General features: G+C 44.0%; 1 protein-coding gene across 3 annotated transcripts in view; it reads right to left on the reverse strand.

The window, feature by feature from the left end:
* The window catches only part of LOC126547266 (uncharacterized), a 36,716-nt gene extending 15,543 nt beyond the window's left edge, over window positions 1-21,173 (reverse strand). The window contains exons 1-6 of one of the 3 annotated variants that reach the window (XM_050195231.3): window positions 20,978-21,173; window positions 20,111-20,180; window positions 18,818-18,880; window positions 2,264-2,521; window positions 1,728-1,760; window positions 1,525-1,636 (exon numbers count right to left, since the gene is read on the reverse strand). In XM_050195231.3, coding sequence (XP_050051188.1) covers window positions 1,525-1,636; window positions 1,728-1,760; window positions 2,264-2,521; window positions 18,818-18,880; window positions 20,111-20,180; window positions 20,978-21,034 — 593 coding nt within the window. In that variant the 5' untranslated portion in view covers window positions 21,035-21,173. Of the gene's footprint in view, window positions 1-1,524; window positions 1,637-1,727; window positions 1,761-2,263; window positions 2,525-18,817; window positions 18,881-20,110; window positions 20,181-20,388; window positions 20,583-20,977 lie in introns of those variants that run through there. The other 2 variants (XM_050195230.3, XM_050195232.3) reach the window with 2 other exon arrangements.
* Between the last annotated feature and the right edge of the window lie 350 nt (window positions 21,174-21,523).

Here is a 21,523-nt window from a genome sequence, read left to right on the forward strand (position 1 = left end):
ACTGGCAATTTCATAATGGCAGGATACCGTCAGTGCAAAGTTAACTTTGTGAGTGTGGTTAAGAAATGCTGACAGTAATACCAACCAGCACAGCTAGGTGCACTGAAATGGACAGAATGCATTGCTATCCATTCATAACTTGTAAACAGTGCAAAAAAGAAGATGTCAAATGAGTGCTGCCTTCATTCGCCGAAACATAACTACAATTCTTCGTGCATCCTGTACACAGTATAACCTAGTCATTGCAGCGGGACACAAGGTTTTACTTCTCTATCAAACAACTCTGGTTTTAGTTTACCGTCAAAGCTTTTGCTAGGCTTGGGCAATTAAGCAAAATTTCCAAACATTTGGTTGTGTACCACATCTTTGCACTTCTAACCCACAGCAATAATTTAAAAAATTTGACTGCAAAGTCAGGGTGCGGATTACAGTAAACGCTCGTAACAAAGCTGCATTACTCGAATTATTGCATTCAAAATTTCTCCAAGTTCTGACCAAAACACATTACTCAAAGCATACCAATAAGTCGCTTCACTTAGAGCGAACTGTCAAGGGGCGTGTGTGCATTTATAGGCACCGGGCGGCCATTGTAAGGCACCAGCAGCATGCTGGCTAACAGTGCTGTGAAAAGCAGCATTAAGAGCACTGGCATATGAAGCAGACAGGGTGAAGGCACACGCATGCTTCCAGTGGTTTCGCATTACGGTTTCCAAGGCTTAACATGCCAAAGAACACATTTTCTTGCGTCTGCTCTTCAGAAAGGCCACCGCTGGTACAAGGCTGGTGACATTCATGGCATCAGGTAGTACATGAAGTAGAAAATAAGTGCTAACTGCGAGGCAAATGCACACCACAAACAGAGCTCCCGCACAAGCTAAGACATGCGACTCAACAGTTATTTTCCAGATGTTATATTGCTGTGGACTTTGATATTGTCGCATATTTAATCATGTAGATTGGTGAAGCAGCACAAGAATTACGGACAAAAAGGAAGACGCACGTCTTCCTTTTCAAGTCTTCTGCACGACACAACACACTCAAATCTCTGACGCCGTGAACAAAGTCATTGCATTGCTCTTGGTGCGACCTGCACCGCACGTGCTGGCGCTCATAACCATGCTATTATGGCCCGACCTACTTGAGATTTGTTTTAAGTGCTTACTAACAAGACATTATCCACCTGGAATGCTCTGGGAAGTTGTTTTTAAGGCTGGAACTTTAAAGCCTTCAATTAACAAAATTCGCAATTTAACAAAGTTTTTCGCTGCACGTACAACTTTGCTCTATCGAGGTGAGACTGTATTGAATTCGAACAATAAAGAAAACTTGCCCAAGCCTAGTTCCTACAAAACAATATTTCATGTTCATGACAAATTGTGTTGTAACAGAAAATTTAGGCATACAGGCATACTGCCCACAATAATCCTTGTTTCAGGCAACAAGCCAAGCTCCCATACTGTACCACAGAAGCCCTATTTTGGAAAGCACTTGGAGAAGCAAGAAGTATGTTGAAGAGAAACATGCCTGTTTACAAAGCGGACACTGCGGATGGCATCTGACAGGGCACGAACTTCATCCTTGGTCACCTGGCTTGACATGTTCCCAATGTACAATGAACGCTTGCACATGTCATCAGCTGCAGTTGAGGGAGAAGATGATTAGACTCTGCAATCCACTGTGTGTCCACAAAGTCTTGAAAAGCGACAATAAAATATCTATGCTCTCACCCCAGACGTAACGATGTGACTCGGGGATGCTTTCTGAAAAAAAGGTGAATAATAAATCAGCCAAAACTTAATACGGAGACAAGGGCAGTTACATGGCTTACCAAATGCTTGCAACCAAACAGCACAAAGATCTCACAGGACTGGAGCCCAATTCCCAGCACCGAAGGTTCTCTTCAGCACTTAAGCGTTGTGTGCTTAAGAAGCAAAAATAACTGCTATCCATGTACACTCAACTTATGACAGAACATTTCCATGCTTGCCATGCAAGGTGAACATGCACCATGCTCTGCTACATCAAAAGGATCAAGTGATAGCATAGTGCTATCAGCTCGTAGGCTTCTGCACTGGCACAAATTTCTAGCATTTGAGTCTACTAATGTTGGCACTCTCCACCTGCTTTTTATCCAAATAGAACTGGCTTACAAGTGCTTAGGTCAGCAGCATTCACAGTGAATTCCACAAATATAGACAGATTGGCTAATACCAACATGCTGGACTGCAAAATTCTTACGAGTATCTGGGCAGGACATACGCACCATCCACATCAACACGTGGCCTTGTGTCTGAACGGTCCCGAGGGACGCGTCGCTGGTAAGGACGGGGCCCACCCCGAGATGGAGTTCCTCCTTCCCGGTCAATGCCCTCGGGCTCACTTTGGCTGTGGCTCTCCCCCTCCTTTCTGGGCTTGCGCCGCTTGGGACGGCCACTGAGACTGCCTTCACTCACACGCCCATTGGCCCGGTTTGACGCTCGTCTCCTGCCCTCCTGGCCTTCTCCAGCTCTTTCAGCAGCACCTGCTAAGCAAGGTATATACACTGCACTGTGGCACTTAAAAGCATTCTCACAGGACATCACTTGACATCTAACAAACACCAGTCAACTGGCATCATGCTCAAGAACTGGTACCAGGCATAGTGTTTCAGGTATGTTATTTGTAGTAATTTATTTGCACAACAGCTACTATGGCTACCTTCGCAAAGTGATCTGCACTGTATTGCTTCAGATATGATGAGAATACCAATTCCTATTGCTGCACCTAACTGATGTATTTTGAATGCGGTCTTACATGAGAACAGTGCAGCCTTTCGGTCAACAATGTCATCTCAGTGAATAAGTGCAAAAATTAAAAATGAAGCGACAAAAATTGTTCTAAGCAATAAAACTCGCATGTTCGAACAGTGAAATTCACTATACCGGGTGTTTCTACGAAGACTAAGTAAAAACTAAGTAATATTTAAAAATAGCTGTTCTGAAATAAAAGGACGGTCCCTTCGGAACATGTCAATGGTGGCAACTGCAGAGCGGCAGGTGATGCAGGGTAAATATATGCAAATTAACAAAAATCTATTACCTTTTAAATCTTTATTTCAACAGGCTCATCGTAATTGGGAAATTGAGGTGATCTCGGCACACAAGCCATATCAACTTTTGGATATGGAAAAATGTGATTACCCGCAGAACTTTGACATGAAGAATTTTCACTATCTGAGTGCGCAAAACCAAAACTAAAAACAATTTCCTTTTCACATATACCGACTCCTTGCCTGGGTGTGTAGTTTTGCACAAGCAAATAAAACAAAAATAAATAATTTTTTTAATTATAGGGTTTTACGTGCCAAAACTACTTTCTGATTATGAGGCATGCTGTAGTGGGGGACTCCGGAAATTTCGACCACCTGGGGTTCTTTAACGTGCACCTAAATCTAAGTACACGGGTGTTTTCGCATTTCGCCCCCATCAAAATGCGGCCGCCGTGGCCGGGATTCGATCCCGCGACCTCGTGCTCAGCAGCCCAACACCATAGCCACTGAGCAACCACGGCGGATAAAACCAAAACTGAGATGCTATAGCGAGTGTAAAGGCGCACTCCTCAAAGTGAGTTCTACTTACGTCACCCACCAGCAGGCAGCCAGCCCACTAAGACGGAGCTGCAGCACGCTGGCTGCCCGCTCCGGAGGAAATGTCTTATTTGACAATGGCCGTCTTTAAATGTTACTCAGTCTTTGTAGAAACACCTGGTACATGTGGTGCATGCTGAATGAACCCACTGGTGCTTTTTTAGCAAGAGGAGGCCCAAATACAAGTGCCTAGTGTAGATACAGTATAGAGAACTTCAAAAATATTTGCACAGGCTTTATGTGTTAACCAATTTTCAGACAACCAGATCTCAAATTTAGAGCACCCAGTCATATTCAGCAACTCCCCCCCCCCCCTTATTATCAGCTTTTGCGCTTGATTCGGCAGCTAACAGCAAGACATTGTGTCCTGCAGCTAACAGTAGACCAACCAAAATGGAGGCATTGACCAAGCGACAGTGCCAGCAAAAAGCAGTGTTACATCTGTGTGGATGTGCTTAAACCTATACCCGCTATCTCAAACCCAGAAGGTGCCACCAAGCACCAAAACGGGCTACTCCCACACCTTACAAGGCAGCAAATAGGCCCATAGACACACGATTCATATTTTGTTCCCAATTTTTAGCCCCCCGAGTGTTATACGCTGTCTCTCGCACAAATTTTGCCGATACCATAGTGCCATAATATAAAGTATGTGCAACAAGTTTTGCGAGAGTATGTAAAAAAAAAAAATGTAAATTATGTCATAAGTCTAGAAATCCAACCCCATGTAAAAGTATTCAAGGTTTATTGATTTTACCAAGTACAAGTGTCACCACTGGAACTGCTGTCGTTTTTGCATCAAGTTTAATCATGTGACACCACTTCGCCCGAGTAGCACTCGTACAGCTTGAAGCAAGCAATCTTATTGAGCAGTTTAGGAGGCATGTTTTAGTATTTTTCCTCAGGGAACAGTCTTTTGTCAACAAAAATTTGGAGGACGCTGAAGCTTCGCCTTTAATAGTGGAACGCGATAGCATTAAAAGATTGCAGACTGCTTCTCACGCTTCCCGGCAACTGCAGCGTATGTAACCGTATTGTCTACCAGGAAACGCTCATGGCAAACGCTATGCACGAAGGCAGCTTTCTGGTCGAAATGTGGCCTCTTGCAGGGCCCACGATGCAGCGGAGGTGAGCGCTATCTGGAAGTCTTTCAATGAAGCGGGTGCACTGCTACGTGGACTCTGATATTTACACGCTGGCGTGCGCAAATGGCGGACACCGTCTCCAGTCTGTCCATTGTAGAAACGCTGGAAAAGGGGTTTGAGTTTTTGCATAACAAAATTATGTTTTCTTGTATGTTCAAGTTACAATCGGAAAGCTATCAGTCTGTAGGTTGTGTAAGTCGCAGTTTATGCTTTTTCCACGTATTTTAGCTTGAGAAATTCAATTATTTCAGTGAATTCCTTGCGTCACATGAATGGCCTGTGTATGTGTGGTTCGAAAATCTCTGCCTATGCAACACCTGATGCAGAAGGCTCAATTTTCTGCTACACTGACCCCTTAATGCTTTCGCTTTAATAGCCGACTATCAAATTCACTGAAAGAGTTGCTTTGGAACCCTTGGAACACTCCACTTTAATACCAAGGAGCTTGCACTTTGGAGCACCTTGTGTATGCAGTCAATCTCAGTACGTATGCTTGTTTTGCAGTGGGCAATGTATTTTCGTAGCAAAAAAAAAATGTGCCGCACTAACAACTCGCCGAAGTTTTTACTAGCCACCCAGAACGTGTTACATTATAGATCTGCCAGTCGCAGCGTCATGCATTCCTTTTGTGAAAAATCTGATTGTGATGCATGGGCTATGGATCTCAATGTCTGCAGTACTCGCCGCACTCTCTGCCCCCATCGCAGATCACTTTCAAAATAGGGGCCCCTGTCTCGCTTCAACATGACTCTCTCCATTGCACATCGCTTTCAAAATAGGGCCCATGTGGTGGCGCCATACACAGCAGCTGCCGCCGGAGTACGGTTGATCAAAAGTAATAATGGTTGGACGCAGATGGATAAGGCGCTAAAGAGTGACAACGGCTTATAATGATCGGGACGTTATCAGTGCACCTGGCGCCGTCACCTACAGTAGTTCGCTTGCATCATCGATTCACCTTGCACCGCCGTCCACAGCTGTTCGTGTCGACACAGCTATGTTATTTATACTGGTCCGATCAAGTTTCATAACGTAATGACACCAGGCTGCGTTGAGATGAGCAAGTGGCACAATGGTTACACATACATAGGAGTTTTTGCGTGACATTTTTGTCTTTCCCCTGCACGGCTGGCACCACCGCTGCCACAGATCTGTGATGGCGAGCGCTATCTAGTAGTGCTGCAAGGAACCCAGCAGGGTGTGTGCCTCCCACTGTGATTAGTTGAGTTTTTGCCCACAGACACAACAAATGCATTGGGGGGGTAAAGCTATACAGTTTCACTGTAGTAAATAAATCAAAATACATTGTTTCAAGTCGATGGGTGTACTGGAATCGTTTCTGAACTGCACATCAACTCACGAGCAGGAGGCTTTGTCATATACGCAAAGGACAAAAATGTACAAACATACACCCTTCAATCGCAAGAGGTCAATGCCACCGACTGTGGTGATGTCCGAGCCGTACAAATGACTGAATTTTGATAAACACTGTGCATATATCTCCAGGCACACCCAAGTGTGACACTGAGAAGTTTATGACCACGCACTTCGCGTGGGTTAGTCGTGATGACACTACCCCTGTGATCATCGCTGGAAACTTCAATGTGGACATTTCGAAACCAGACAACAAATGGTTAACTCAGTTTGTGCAAGAAGAGTTTGGCCACACAAATTCAAGTCACTCAACTACTCAACAATTTTATATAAATTTAATTTTGCCAAAGAATCTGCCTAAGGTTGTAACCGAACCAATCGGTATGTATTGCAGTAATCACAAAGCCATTGTCACCATTACCAAATGATGAATTAAATACATGTACACTTGTCTAAGCATGTGTGATGTGCTACAGCTTCGCTGGTAATCCACCTTCAGAGTGGAATGGCTCCTCAATTTTTTTATTCATATACCACGGTTAGATGTCAAAAGCTGCGCCTCTATGTACATGGAAGAAGTAACCATTTCCTCACATTTGCTATGGTAAAAACTGCATTTCATTGCCTAAACTGCAGAGATGATAGAACTAGCTGTAGTACATTGCCATGTTGCTGGATCCACGATCTTCACCCAATCTAAAAAAGAATTAGAAACACTTCAAGGTTGCTTTCTGTGACAACACACAGGTCTAGATTGATCCAGTGTAAACTTTCTCGAAAGCAGATGACAAGAATATTAGTAAGCCACTTCCATACAGTTCCAACATGCACTGTAGTTCAATTCCAGGATGAATATTTTGAGTAATCGCTTAAGAGTTAATTTTTATAAAGACTGAAGTCAATGTGAAATATAATGTATACAAAGGGTCTTAGGAGGTTAATGGCAAACCAAACAAAGAATGCTTACGATGACATGATAAAAAAGTTAAGCCTTTTCTATGTCATAACGCAAAAACATGATTACTCAGTTTCACAACGTTTCCATTTTGATATTTGCCATATTAAATGCAAAAAAAAAAAAAAACAAGTCATTCTGCATCGCTCGGTGCTGAAAAACCAATTACCTGCCACAGCTAAACTGTCGGTCAGAAGGCCTTGAATGAAACACTCATCCCAAAGACTAACATTACTTTGCACTGACCAATATTGAGGCAGGCTGTAGTGGGGGCTACAGTTTAATTTTGAAAACATGAGGTTCTTGGTTCTGTTACGTTTCGCCTACAACGCGCGGTAATGCCGGCGCGGATGCAACGGACGCCGAGGCTTCGTTCAAAGCGGCGGACTTTTTGGCCCGTTCGACGCCGCCGCAACGCCTCCCCGCCAAGCGTGTCCAGGCGTGTTTCAGTGCCACGTGTCTTCGTATGTGCGTGTGTATGTGTGTGCCCACGCTTGTCAAAGCGCGGCAGCCGGGGAGCGGAGCTCCCCAAGTGAGGTGCCAGGAGGTCTGTCCGTCGGCGGGTTGGCGATGCGTCACTACACTCGGCTCACCATGTCTCTCGGCTCGACCGTGCGCGCCGTCGTGGGCTCATGCTCCGCCGTTGCGTGGGCTCATCCCGTGACCTTCCTTCTGGCCCGCGACGCCGAGAGTATAAGAGCAGCTGCCCCCGGACGCCAGGAGAGAGGCTCCGATTTGTACTGTTGAGTTACGTGCTCTCCCGTCTCTCCACTTCGGTCGACCTGACCGGCCGCTCTTTTGCTATGTTAGAATAAACAAGTTGTTCTGTTACCAGTCTTCTCATGCTTTGCCGGGACCTTCGGATGCTTCCAGTGCCCCAGGCCGCCAGGCCAACGCTACCCTTGGGGCTTGCGACCCATTCGCAATAACGGGCGCCAGCACCGAGACCCCAACAGTTCTTTAACTTGAACATATATCTAAGCATAGAAGCATTTCGCCCACATATAAATGCAACTTCAGCGGCCGAAATCAAAACTGCTCGACCTCAGCAGCGCAGCACTATAGACACTAAGCTACCGAAACAGGTAGAATATTTTAGGACTAACCACATCAAAGTGAACCGAACATTTATGGCAACATTTAGAACTATTTTCACTGCTAAAACATGGAATATCGTGTTAACAAAATTTTTATTTCATTGAGCTTTCTGCTGCAAGCATGACTTTAGTGAACCCAGGTTCAACTGAAAGGCACCTGTTTGATGAAGTAATAAGTGATTTTGTTCTTTCCATAACATGTACAATGTGCAGCTGTCTGAACGGTTCATTATGACATGCCCTGAGAGGCTGTGTATAAGTATGCTTGAGAAGGGATGAAATAGATGGAAGAGTTCCTCAGCATTAAAGCTGTTGGCATTCCAATGCATGAAAGTTTTGAGAACTAAGTTAACATTTATGCCCAGACAAAAAGGTCTCCCAGATAAAAATACAAAATTTGCACCCAGATTTACGCCAAGTTCATAAAATACCTGTAAATTTTCTTCCATGTGCTTGTCACGGCATCTGTGGTACAAATTAATGGTCAAAGGGTCTTGCACATTTTAACCCAGTCCTTGAAAACCAAGTACAACAATGCTAGCGCACCTACTGGCACTGGTAAGTGTATGCTAAATGAAAAAATTTACGGCAGAAACTCTACTGGAGTGGTCGAACTATTCATAAGCATTGTGCCACTTGCTCATCTCCATGCAGTCCAGTGTCATTATCAATCTCATTAAACTTGATCCGACCAGTATAAACCCTTAACCCTTATTGGTCGTCAACCTTATCGGACTACATGAAAATTCGTGCTGTCATGTGCCGCCGACCAAAACAACTCCCGGCGCCGAAAATCATTCTGTATCTTGTCTAGGATGTCCTTTTCATGTTCGAAAACACATTTCAGCGTGAACATAGAGAAATCGTGCTGGATTTCGCGGCAATGCCCAGTCACATAACACAAGGATCCTCATCCGAGCACAAAGTTTCAAAGGCGTCTCGATGACGAGCGGGCTCGTTGCGGCATCTCGCAGAGGCCGTGGAATTTACGGAGCGCATGGATTTCAATTCTGAAACTTTGTGGGTATGAAGTTCTCAAACTTTTGATGCAAAAGGTGCATTGACATTTCCAAAGTCGTGCTTTAGATCTTCAATTCCTGAACCTTATGGGTTTAATGTTGTTACAAACATTTGACGCTAAAAGGTGCATTGACTTTTTAAAGTCAGATCAGACCATACAACGAGACAAGCCAAATCAACACACTACCAGACAAGTTGACAGAGCACGCAGCGAGGTCCGATGAGATGAAGTGTTGTGGTGGTTCATTTTTGCTGCCATGTCACAGTAAATAATATCAGCATTTTTTTTCACCTGCACCAAAGCATCCATGTCAAGAAACTAAAGCCAGCAATTGTAACTACGTTCTCGTTTATTTTTCTACTTATCACTGGGACACATTGAGCCTCTTCAAATTTTTTTTTTTCTCCCTGCCCGCGGGCTGCCGGAGCCTGCCAGAGCGCATGCGTTTTTCTCATGTTGCCCCGAGCACTGCGCGCGCGCATAGTTTTGGACGCTTTCTCGCTAGCAGACGAGAAAAAGAAACAATGTGCCTCACTCGCCGCCATCACTGCGGGGACACGAAGGATTGCGACGTGTTTGCATCAGCGTAACCTCTCCGGAAAATTCTGTCTCGCCGGTGTGGGATACCGAGCAGTATGCGTATGGTTCTTTGTGGATTAAGCGTCTCACATTTTCTTCGATATTCCTTCTGTAGCCATATTAGGTGCCCAAAGCAGGCATTCGATTGTGGTCAACATGCTTTCCTTTGCGTTTTTTCATTTCCGTGCCCCCGCCCCTCAAAAGAAAAAAAAAAAAAAAGTCATTGTTGCGCCACAGCAAATTGCCGCATGGTGAAAGTTCAATTTTGTTACTTCTTTTGCGGAAAGTAATGGGCCACGGGACACTTCAGTTGCCGGATATTTTTATTATATTATTGCGATAGCAATTATACGGACACTCCAGGCGCATTCCTGCAGTCACCATAGCCCTCATGTTCCGTATAAAGTCGAAGGGCGACCGCGCGCCGCATGCTGTATGTGCTAGTGAAAGCGTAAAGGGGGTGGGGTTGGCATGGGTTAGCCGATGATGGTGGCTCAGTCTTGTGTGCGCAAGGAAGAAAAGCGGGGAGGAAGCGCGCCGCCTCCCATCGCGCGTGATACATCAGGGGGAGTAGATCGAGCGGAGGCTGTGATCCGTGAATCTGTGGTTGCGCAACATGTTTATTTGCCTAGTTTTATGCATTATATACAGCGACTTTTTCATATATATATACGTAGATTTATTGGAGACTTATACATATATTTAAAAATCTTGTTGAGAGGTTTTGTGTATACATGCAGTGAACTTTGTTTCCAGTGACACTTTTTTGCCCTTTATCAAGCTGTATCTTCGCATTTCTGATATACGAGGGAGAGTCAAATGAACGCAAGCCTACCCACCCCACGCCATAATGGTTTGGTTAATTATCCGCGAGGCATGCACGTAGCACACAGGCATCTCTCCTTTACAAAGTGTGATGACAAAGGCTCTTTGATGCTCTCATACACTGGGTTGAACATGTTTACGTGACATAATAATGGACACTCCCAAAGTTGAACAGCGTGGTATCGTGAGGTTTCTGACAGCTGAAGGTGTTTCCCAAAAGGAGTTTCCCAAAGGCGTTTCCCAAAGGCGTTTCCGAAAGGCGTTTCCGAAAGGAGTTTCCGAAAGGCGTTTCCGAAAGGCGTTTCCGAAAGGCGTTTCCGAAAGGCGTTTCCGAAAGGCGTTTCCGAAAGGCGTTTCCGAAAGGCGTTTCCGAAAGGCGTTTCCGAAAGGTGTTTCCCGTATAGCTGCCGTGTACGTTGAACATTGCATTTCATTGGCCACTGTGAAGCGTTCGAGCAAACACTTCAAAGAAGGACATGAAAGTTGAAGAGACGATCCAAGACCGGGCCAAAGTCGCCGTGCATTCACCCTCAACATAACTGCAATGGCTGGTGAGCTGATTAGACAAGAACGGAGGATAATCATCGATGAATTGGCAACGCGTGTGAGCATCAGTCGCGGTTTGGGTGACACCATAATTGAACATCTCGGTTATCCCTTCTTGTGTGCGCAATGGATACCCAAGATTTTGAACCACCACCAGAAGGTGGAGAGGTTCGGCGCTCCCTTGACTCATCTGATCCGGTATCACAATGACGGTGACGACTTGGTCTGCAATTGTGACCGGGGACGAATCATGCTGTCACTACTACGAGCCTGAAACACGATGGCAAAGCTCAAAGTGGAAACATTCGAATTCACCACCCCCAAAGAAAGCAAAGGCCGCCATTTGTGCCGGAAAGTTGTTTACTTGCCTTTTTCGATCGTCAGGAGCCTTTACTGATCAAATTTGCCGAACCTGGCGAGACTATCAATTGTTTCCAATACTGCGAAACGCCGGATCAGCTGCGTGTCGCAATCATGAACAAACGACCTGGAAAATTGAGGAGTGCGGTCATCTTGCTCCACGACAATGCCCGTCCCCAAGTCACTGATGTGGCTAATACAAAACTGGCAAAGTTCAAGTGGGAAAAGCTGCAGCATCCGCCAAACAGCCCAGACCTGTTGCCTTGCGACTTCAACATTTTGGAGCATCTGAAAAAACAGCTCAAGGCAACCAGATTCATGTCGGATGATGATGTGAAACAGTCAGTCTTTTTGAAGCAGTAACCCAAGGAGTTTTACAAGACGAGAGTCACGTGACTCATTAGTCAGAGAGACAAATGTCTAAATGCTCATGGAGACTCCCAGTTTGTCATATATTCACATTGGACTTTCATTTGACTCGCCCTCGTATATTTAGCATTACTCCTGCTTCTTATATGGACTCTCTGTTGCGACTATGATTTCAGTGCAAGTACTCGCATTACTTGCATAAAAAGCGGACACGTCTTGTGCTACCGGGGCTTAGCAGAGAGAAGAGAACTAGGAGTCGGATTCCTGATTAATAAGAACATAGCTGGTAACATACAGGAATTCTATAGCATTAACGAGAGGGTGGCATGTCTTGTTGTGAAACTTAATAAGAGGTACAAAATGAAGGTTGTACAGGTCTACGCCCCTACATCTAGTCATGATGACCAGGAAGTCGAAAGCTTCTATGAAGACGTGGAATCGGCGATGGGTAAAGTCAAAACAAAATACAGTATACTGATGGGCGATTTCAATGCCAGGGTAGGCAAGAAGCAGGCCGGAGACAAGTCAGTGGGGGAATATGGCATAGGCTCTAGGAATAGCAGAGGAGAGTTATTAGTAGAGTTTGCAGAACAGAATAATATGCGGATAATGAATACCTTCTTCCGCAAGCGGGTTAGCCGAAAGTGGACGTGGAGGAGCCCGAATGGTGAGACTAGAAATGAAATCGACTTTATACTCTGCGCGAACCCTGGCATCATACAAGATGTAGACGTGCTCGGCCAGGTGCGCTGCAGTGACCATAGGATGGTAAGAACTCGAATTAGCCTAGACCCGAGGAGGGAACGGAAGCAACTGGTACATAAGAAACCAATCAATGAGTTAGCTGTAAGAGGGAAACTAGAGGAATTCTGGATCAAGCTACAGAACAGGTATTCGGCTTTAACCCAGGAAGAGGACCATAGTGTTGAAGCAATGAACGACAATCTTATGGGCATCATTAAGGAGTGCGCAATAGAAGTCGGTGGTAACGCCGTTAAACAGGAAACCAGTAAGCTATCGCAGGAGACGAAAGATCTGATCAAGAAACGCCAATGTATGAAAGCCTCTAACCCTACAGCTAGAATAGAACTGGCAGAACTTCTAGCGTAAGACAGCGGACATAAGGAACTATAACATAGATAGAATTGAACAGGCTCTCAGGAACGGAGGAAGCCTAAAAGCAGTGAAGAAGAAACTAGGAATAGGCAAGAATCAGATGTGTGCGTTAAGAGACAAAGCCGGCAATATCGTTACTAATATGGATGAGATAGTTCAAGTGGCTGAAGAGTTTTATAGAAATTTATACAGTACCAGTGGCACCCACGACGATAAGGTGAGAGAGAATAGGCTAGAGGAACTTGAAATCCCACAAGTAACACCGGAAGAGGTAAAGAACGCCTTGGGAGCTATGCAAATGGGGGAAGGCAGCTGGGGAGGATCATGTAACAGCAGATTTGTTGAAGGATGGTGGGAACACTGTCCTAGGAAGGTTGGCCGCCCTATATACACAATGCCTCATGACCTCGAACGTACCGGAATCTTGGAAGAACGCTAACATAATCCTAATCCATAAGAAAGGGGACGCCAAAGACTTGAAAAATTATAGACCGATCAGCTTACTGTCCGTTGCCTACAAAGTATTTACTAAGGTAATCGCAAATAGAATCAGGAATACCTTAGACTTCTGTCAACCAAAGGACCAGGCAGGATTCCGTAAAGGCTACTCAACAATAGACCATATTCACACTATCAATCAGGTGATAGAGAAATGTGCGGAATATAACCAACCCTTATATATAGCCTTCATTGATTACGAAAAAGCATTTGATTCAGTCGAAACCTCAGCAGTCATGGAGGCACTACGGAATCAGGGTGTAGATGAGCCATATGTAAAGATACTGGAAGCTATCTATAGCGGTTCCACAGCCACCGTAATCCTCCACAAAGAAAGCAACAAAATCCCAATAAAGAAAGGCGTCAGACAGGGAGATACGATATCTCCAATGCTATTCACAGCGTGTTTACAGGAGGTATTCAGAGACCTGGAGTGGGAAGAATTGGGGATAAAAGTTGATGGAGAATATTTTAGCAACTTGCGATTCGCTGATGATATTGCCTTGCTTAGTAACTCAGGAGACCAATTGCAATGCATGCTCACTGACCTAGAGAGGCAAAGCAGAAGGGTGGGTCTGAAAATTAATCTACAGAAAACTAAAGTAATGTTTAACAGTCTCGGAAGAGAACAGCAGTTTACGATAGGTAGAGAGGCACTGGAAGTGGTAAGGGAATACATCTACTTAGGGCAGGTAGTGACCACGGATCCGGATCATGAGACTGAAATAACCAGAAGAATAAGAATGGGCTGGGGTGCGTTTGGCAGGCATTCTCAAATCATGAACAGCAGGTTGCCACTATCCCTCAAGAGGAAAGTGTATAACAGCTGTGTCTTACCAGTACTCACCTACGGGGCAGAAACCTGGAGGCTTACGAAAAGGGTTCTGCTGAAATTGAGGACGACGCAACGAGCCATGGAAAGAAGAATGATAGGTGTAACGTTAAGGGATAAGAAAAGAGCAGATTGGGTGAGGGAACAAACGCGGGTAAATGACATCCTAGTTGAAATCAAGAAAAAGAAATGGGCATGGGCCGGACATGTGATGAGGAGGGAAGATAACCGATGGTCATTAAGGGTTACGGACTGGATTCCAAGGGAAGGAAAGCGTAGTAGGGGGCGGCAGAAAGTTAGGTGGGCGGATGACATTAAGACGTTTGCAGGGACAACATGGCCACAATTAGTACATGACCGGGGTAGTTGGAGAAGCATGGGAGAGGCCTTTGCCCTGCAGTGGGCGTAACTAGGCTGATGATGATGAGGATGACTCTCATTACACGACCGGTGACAGCTGCTCCTGCGCAATACATTATAACAAAGGACAGCCTCATTGAGATCTTCCCCTGGTCGTTACATATGTACAAAAATGTAAGCAAGGTTCTTGACTGACAAAGTTTCATTAACAGAATTGTCTTCAACTTGTTCATTTCATGGCTTTTGCATTTTTCGTATCGGCGGCATGCAATGCTTTGCTGGTTTCGAACTGATATAGTTCTAAAGTTCGTGTGATATTTTCTTTACTTATTAAATAAACAGAACACATGGAAGCATTGATATCAGTTATCTCGGGTATAATTCTTGGGACATACGAGTATATTCTTTTAAGAAAAAATATATTTTACTTGCCTTGACAGTGCGTAGCATTCAAGAATTCATTTGCAGCATCTTTGGCAATGGCAATGCAGGTATTATTAATGTATTTGATCCATCGACAAATTCTGAAGGAGGAGGCCGAGCTGCAATGCGAGACCCCCCCCGAACGAAATTTCTGGCTACGCCACTGGCATCCCAGCCCCGTCAAACCATTATCAACTATGACTCAACCCATATAACCCCTCATCACTCCTTATCAACTCAATGACTGCTCATCTATCTGTTGCATAATACAAGCGCATGAGCCCTCAGAGAGCGGTGCCATTTCAGTCTATGAAGGAAGGCCCTAGACTGAAGGCGCATGACATGACCACGGAAACATGTTGCGTAGTGTGTTTGGCACTATGTTTTCGTAAAATTGGAATTTTTATGTCTACAATACTAAAAGTCAGCTCTAGATGTGGTCTTAGAGATGGCTTTTATTCCACCATCACCAAATCTTTCAACAAAGCCTTCATAAAAACTTAACATTTGTTTTGCACTGACGGCACAACACATTCATATGGTTCAGATATATTCACCTTCGGAAAGAGCGGGTGTTAAGCCCAGTGGGTAAGACACTGCTACCGAGCACGAGGTCGTGGGTTCGAAACTCAACACCACTGTCTTTCTTTCAGGATAAACAATTAATCCTTTCTCGAATTTTTTTTTTTCATACATTAATTTCTTTATAGTGACTCGTCTTACATGACGGATGGACAAGTTTCCACACTGGGTACGTATATAGATGCTTACACATTTGAACTACCACACTGACTGTACTTAAACAGCAAGATTCGTTCAAGCATTCTTTTTTATTTGCTTTGAGCAGAGAAAAAATACAAACAATATATTTTGACCAATGACCAATGGCTGGTAGGGTGTGACAGTAGTAACCAACAAAGAAAATGGAAGTTTGCAAACAATGCCAAAAATCTGTTATGATTGCATTTTCTTCCTTATGCCAATTGCCCTGAAATACCTAACTTGCTCAATTAAATGCATATTACCAAAAATAAAACCAGCGTATACTATATTTGCTCACATAATACTAATGCTTTTTCGCGGGATTTTTATGAGAGTTGAATCGTGCAACATACAAGGGGCATTTTCTGAGAGAACGCTTCAAGTACTAAATAGAAAAGTATATCTAAATCGGAGTTCTCACACCAGGCATTGTAAGCCAAAACAAGAAAATTACTTCAACACTCATATTTGTAGCAAGGGCACACATTCTTTGCAGGAACTGCAAAGGCACTTCATTTGCTATACTAATTGTTAGCACTAACATATTTCTAAAAGTCATCAGGTTACATTATCAGATTACATAGCGAAATTGTTGCTTTGTTGAGTGCATTTCTTGTCGCCGGATTCAGCGAGTCTTGAGTGCATGTGTGGTGTGTACTGCCATTGCAGAAAAGCTTTGGAAAAAGAAAAGGTGGAAACCTAGACTCAGCTGCCATGCACAGTGATCATCACTGGCCGGAGCAAGCAGACAGCTGCTGTAGCAATTTTCTAGTGGGGGATGACTTGAGAAAGAAAAATTTTTATGGCCAATGTGGTGGGTGCAGGCATTATGCAAAAGTAAACAGTATTTTGCTTTATATGAAAGTTCCAAACCAGCTACATGATTAATGCACTTATGAAGACAAACGGTAATTTACTAGAAGACATCTCTAGCTTTAAAAAAAAAACGCATTTTTGTCTCTACAATAACCACACCATGACCATGAAAAGTAAAGAAATGGAGCTACTGAAAAACTACACATTTCCACCATGGAAGAGAGCAACTCCTCTCTGGACTATTGCACAGGAGCACAAAGTGCATGTGCTGCCACTTCTGCAGTGCTTTTGAAAGGGGGCTCATGCAGGTTCACTACACTCCAGAGACCATCATGGAGACACATAAGAGCTGTTATTGGAAAGGTATGTACATAGGGTCCTTTGTTTTCAGGTTTTATATATATATTTTATTTCAGGGGGTATGTATAGAATGGGAAATGCTTGAGAAATCTGTCTTTTTTTTTGCAGTCCAAAGGTGAGGATTTTTCTAGTTAAGTTCCATAAACAATTAACACAAACAACGGTCTTCTTTTAAACACAAACGTTCTGCTTAAACAAGTGAAATCGCTCACATTAACGTGTAACTGCAAAGAGCTGCTCACAAATTATGTAACGAACTCATCTCTACAAATCGTTCTCAAGCATTAAAACATTTCACGGAAATCACCTTAACAAAAACCAAAATGATCCAGGTTTGGCAATGTGTTCTTTAAATGGTTCTCTGCACATTTAATACAGGAAAAAAAGGTACAAAAAGTAGTGCACTAGGGCACGCTTTGCAGGAGGTGCGATGCTTTTCCTTGTATTACCAGCACTTGATGTAGATATATGCATTGGGAGCATTTTTGTTTCCATTCTAGACCAGTCGAGCTTTTCATCCTGTTTTACTGGATCCCAAACCACTCTCTTGCAACAAATTGGAATACCAACTAAACAAATTGGTCACACTTCTTTGAACGTAAAATAGTTAGGTAAACAATGCCACAGCTACCATTCGCAATGCACAGCAATGGCAGTGCTGTGTATTTCTTTTCTAGCACATTAACATTGTTTCCATTACGTTAAGCGCGGGAAACAAGATGCGATGCGCCACTGTCGTGTTCGTTTAAATGCGGCTATTAAAAAAGCAACAAGCTTTCGTTCACTGAAGGTGGCATGTGCTGAATATACGTGTTCTTATATGACACTTTGCACTTTAGTGGCAAACGAGGAACGTGGCAAATAGATTATCCATATATTGAATATGAATGATACAATATACCTTGACCACCCGCTCACAAAAGGTTGGTAGCATTCATTTGTAACACCTCCATTTATAATTATCCTTTTCAAGAGTACGATTTGGGGAGAAATCGGGTTTAACACAATTTTCATAAATTTTGTTCAGGGTGCAAAAGCATGGAATTATTGGGTTTTAGCAGAAAACAAAGGACCCTATACATATAGGATGCAACAGAAATGGCAATCTATAACCTAGGCAGAGAAAAAAGGGAGTTATGCATGTGATATGGGTAACAAATACACAAAAATGTTTCTAGTAGCCAAGACAAGGCAACCAATCCAGGCTTGCAAACCATAAATATTGATCATTAACTACAGCTGAAGACCCCCCGAAATATGCTCAAATTTGGTGAAAAATATTGTTTCATTACTTCAAATGTTGAATATTTGAAGAACTTGCAGACTGTTCTCCACAGACACCTTCAACAGGCACATTGATGTACAGTCACAACAAAAGTTACCTGCACCTGACAACAGCAATGTTCATGAAATTTATTAATCATTCACAAGTAATGACAGCCAAAATTTTGTTACCATCACACAGTCATTCTATGGTGTGGGTGTATGTGCTGTGGGTAGGTCAGAATGACCGGGCAGGGCAGTCTAAAAAAATTAGGCTTTGTAAAATCGGTCTGCAACTGTATTCATATTCTTTTGATTGGCTCTGCCTTATTTTAAATCAGCTTTGTCCTAATATAAACACAAATCAACAATAAGATTCTTGCTGTCGACACGAGAACCATAAACAAGCCCCAAGAATCGGGCACTTCATGATAAAATTGTAAAAGTTGGTAGGTATGCCAATGGTATACCGAACTGTCACACAAGCATACCTTCATCCTTTGCTTCAGTAGACTGTTCCGTCTCCTGCTTGGTTGCCTCAGTCGACACAGGTGCTGCAATGAGTAGTGGCCCAGCATCACAAGAAATGCCCTCTCACACACTGAAATACTAACATTGTCAGGGATGCTACAAGCCATAATTTGTCACAAGCTTTCTTTTTCTCAAGAAAAAAAAAGTTGGATTTGTTTATCCTTTCGCTGTGACAAAATAGAACAAATTCACAAGTGATGCACTTCTTTTGCGTTTACAAGATTTTTCCAAGTGGAATGTTTTATTTTGGAAAACAACATTCGGTGTCTCAATAAAATGTGCCTGCTCATTCCAAGAACTTAAACCACTGCAACTAAGTTAACCAACTATGTTTCATAAGCATTACAAGTGTTGAGCTGCCTCCATAACAGCAGTGACAATTGGGGAGCGCAGGCTGCATACTGGTTCTTTAGTGGCAGGTCTAATTCTGTGAATAAGTGAAAGCTTCTGAACTTACATGTAATTAAACTGCTCAAAGCATGTAAATTATAAACAATTACATCTAAAAACCTGCACCAGTGAACTTTGTTCCTTTGTCAGCACAATGCCATTTTGAAATAAGATGAGACTACTAATTATTTCAAAGTCAATTAGGAATGAGTGCGGCTTGGCCCTTGCACTAAACACTCCATATTCTCAAGTGAATGAACACACTAACTACAGTTCTCTGGTGGGCAGCATTTCGGTTACCTTTACAAGACTGCTTCATGAGAAAGATGTGTACCAAATTTTAATAAGTGACTGCCGCATAAAGAGTTTCACTTTATATTACAAAATGTTACATGAATTTTAAAAAATGGCAACAGGAATATGGCTTTAATTTAATGCTCACTGTGCTGCATTACAGATATGCAAGCTAGGTGGTAGTACTGTGCCCATGCTATGACAGATACCGCAGTAGGGAAGCGCTGGTGCTTTTCTTCCGTAATCAGGAACTTCTACTCGGCATGAACGATTTTCGCAGGCGCATACGTGAGGCGCAGCAACACCTGCAGTAGAACGTGTTTAAGATAACAGCAAGCATTTCTGCAAACTTGGTGTTGCGCGTTCCAAACTTGGCGTTCCGAAGCACGCGGGCTATGATGGCACGAGCACCACGGAAGGATCGCTCATGGTAGCATAGAAAACTGCAGTTGCTGACAAAGTACAAAACCATCCGAGACGAGCATCTTTACTCGTTATCAGCACACATATCCATCTCATGTTCCACATGTAATGTCATATTCGTTCTCGAAAAACTAAGCACTTATTACCAGGGGTTGACGCAGCAGCATTCTCTCCGCCAGTATTCTTTTCTTGGCCATCAACAGCCTGACTTGATTTCTGAAACAATAATAAAATGAGCGTGAGGAAGAAACACACTCCCGCTGCCGAGGCCAATGCGAACGCTTCAGCATAGCCCGATTCCGCTAAGGGGCGCATTTTTGGCAACTCGCTTGCACGTATCGTTTAATGTTGAGTTCTATCGCGCAAACTGAACGAAAAAAAGATAAAGAAAAAAAGAACCAAGCAAAAAATTATTTGCCCCCACGCTTTGTCCCATTCCGTAGACGCCGCTCCAATTTCACGAGGCGAAGCTACACATGCTCGCGAGCCCGCGTGCTCAGCTCCCACCCACTCCTGCGCATCGAGGCGCATGCGGACAAACGCCGAAACGCGTCGCTTAATTTCATATTGCATCGACGCGCGGGTCTCGCGCGCTGGTCACTTCCCTCATCCAGCACTTTTCAGCTGGCGGCGTGGCACAACTTGCGCGCTCCTTTCATCCAGAAAGCAACACATCGCGTCTACGCGATAATGGACCAAAGTTTCAAGGTCTGTCGACGACGATAAGAGCGAAGCCCTTTCGTGTCTCGTCAGCAAAACGGCTGTAAGGCAACGTTTCTACAACGCTTTCTGGTATTTAAAATCAAGGTATCAAGACAAACATAATTGTAATGTATGAAAGCCACACGAGCCCGCTCGTCTTTCAAAAATACGACACGGGTGTGGTGCAGCGAGTTCAATGTCGCCTCGGCGCCAGCACGTTTCCCTCGCGGTCGAGACCATGCGCCACGGCGACGGTAGTGCGGAGTAGTCAACTTGCGTCTGAGCACGTTTGCTGCGTTACGTGCCCTTACCTCGCTCGCAGCCGCCGGCTCGGGTTGTTTCGGATCGACGTCCTTTTCGGGACCCATATCCGCTCTGTCAGATGGAAACAAGTAAGCTCTAGTCTACTACGCTACAAACCTCCCTCCGAAAATGCGGGCAGCGAAATGCGGCTCGTTAAATTCCTACGCCGAGTGTGGGAAGTGCACATGGAAGTGCCAGAACCAGAAGTGCATCACGGGAACTGCGAATGCGCTGCCTTGAGCTACCGTTCATAGACATACTTCAGTGCTTCAGTTTCACAGCTTTCTATACGAGCCCACTGGCCGGCGTAGACGCAGCGGCTGTCACTGAAACTACTGGCGCTGCAATCGAGTCTTTTGTCACGCGCCGCACGTCGTCTGCTCTTGCTGCGATGCGTCGTTTTCACCAACTGGCTTGTACCGCTTGTCCGTTGGTAAATGTAGTTCAGATACACACCATAGTACACACTCTAAGTTTTTGACAAACCTGCCGTACTTTAGTAACAGGGACGTCACTACGTCTGTGTCTCTGTAACAGCAAAGTTGGTTCTTTAT

The sequence above is a fragment of the Dermacentor andersoni genome, chromosome 1 (genome assembly GCF_023375885.2).
Source record: "Dermacentor andersoni chromosome 1, qqDerAnde1_hic_scaffold, whole genome shotgun sequence".
Classification (NCBI taxonomy): Eukaryota; Metazoa; Arthropoda; class Arachnida; order Ixodida; family Ixodidae; genus Dermacentor; species Dermacentor andersoni.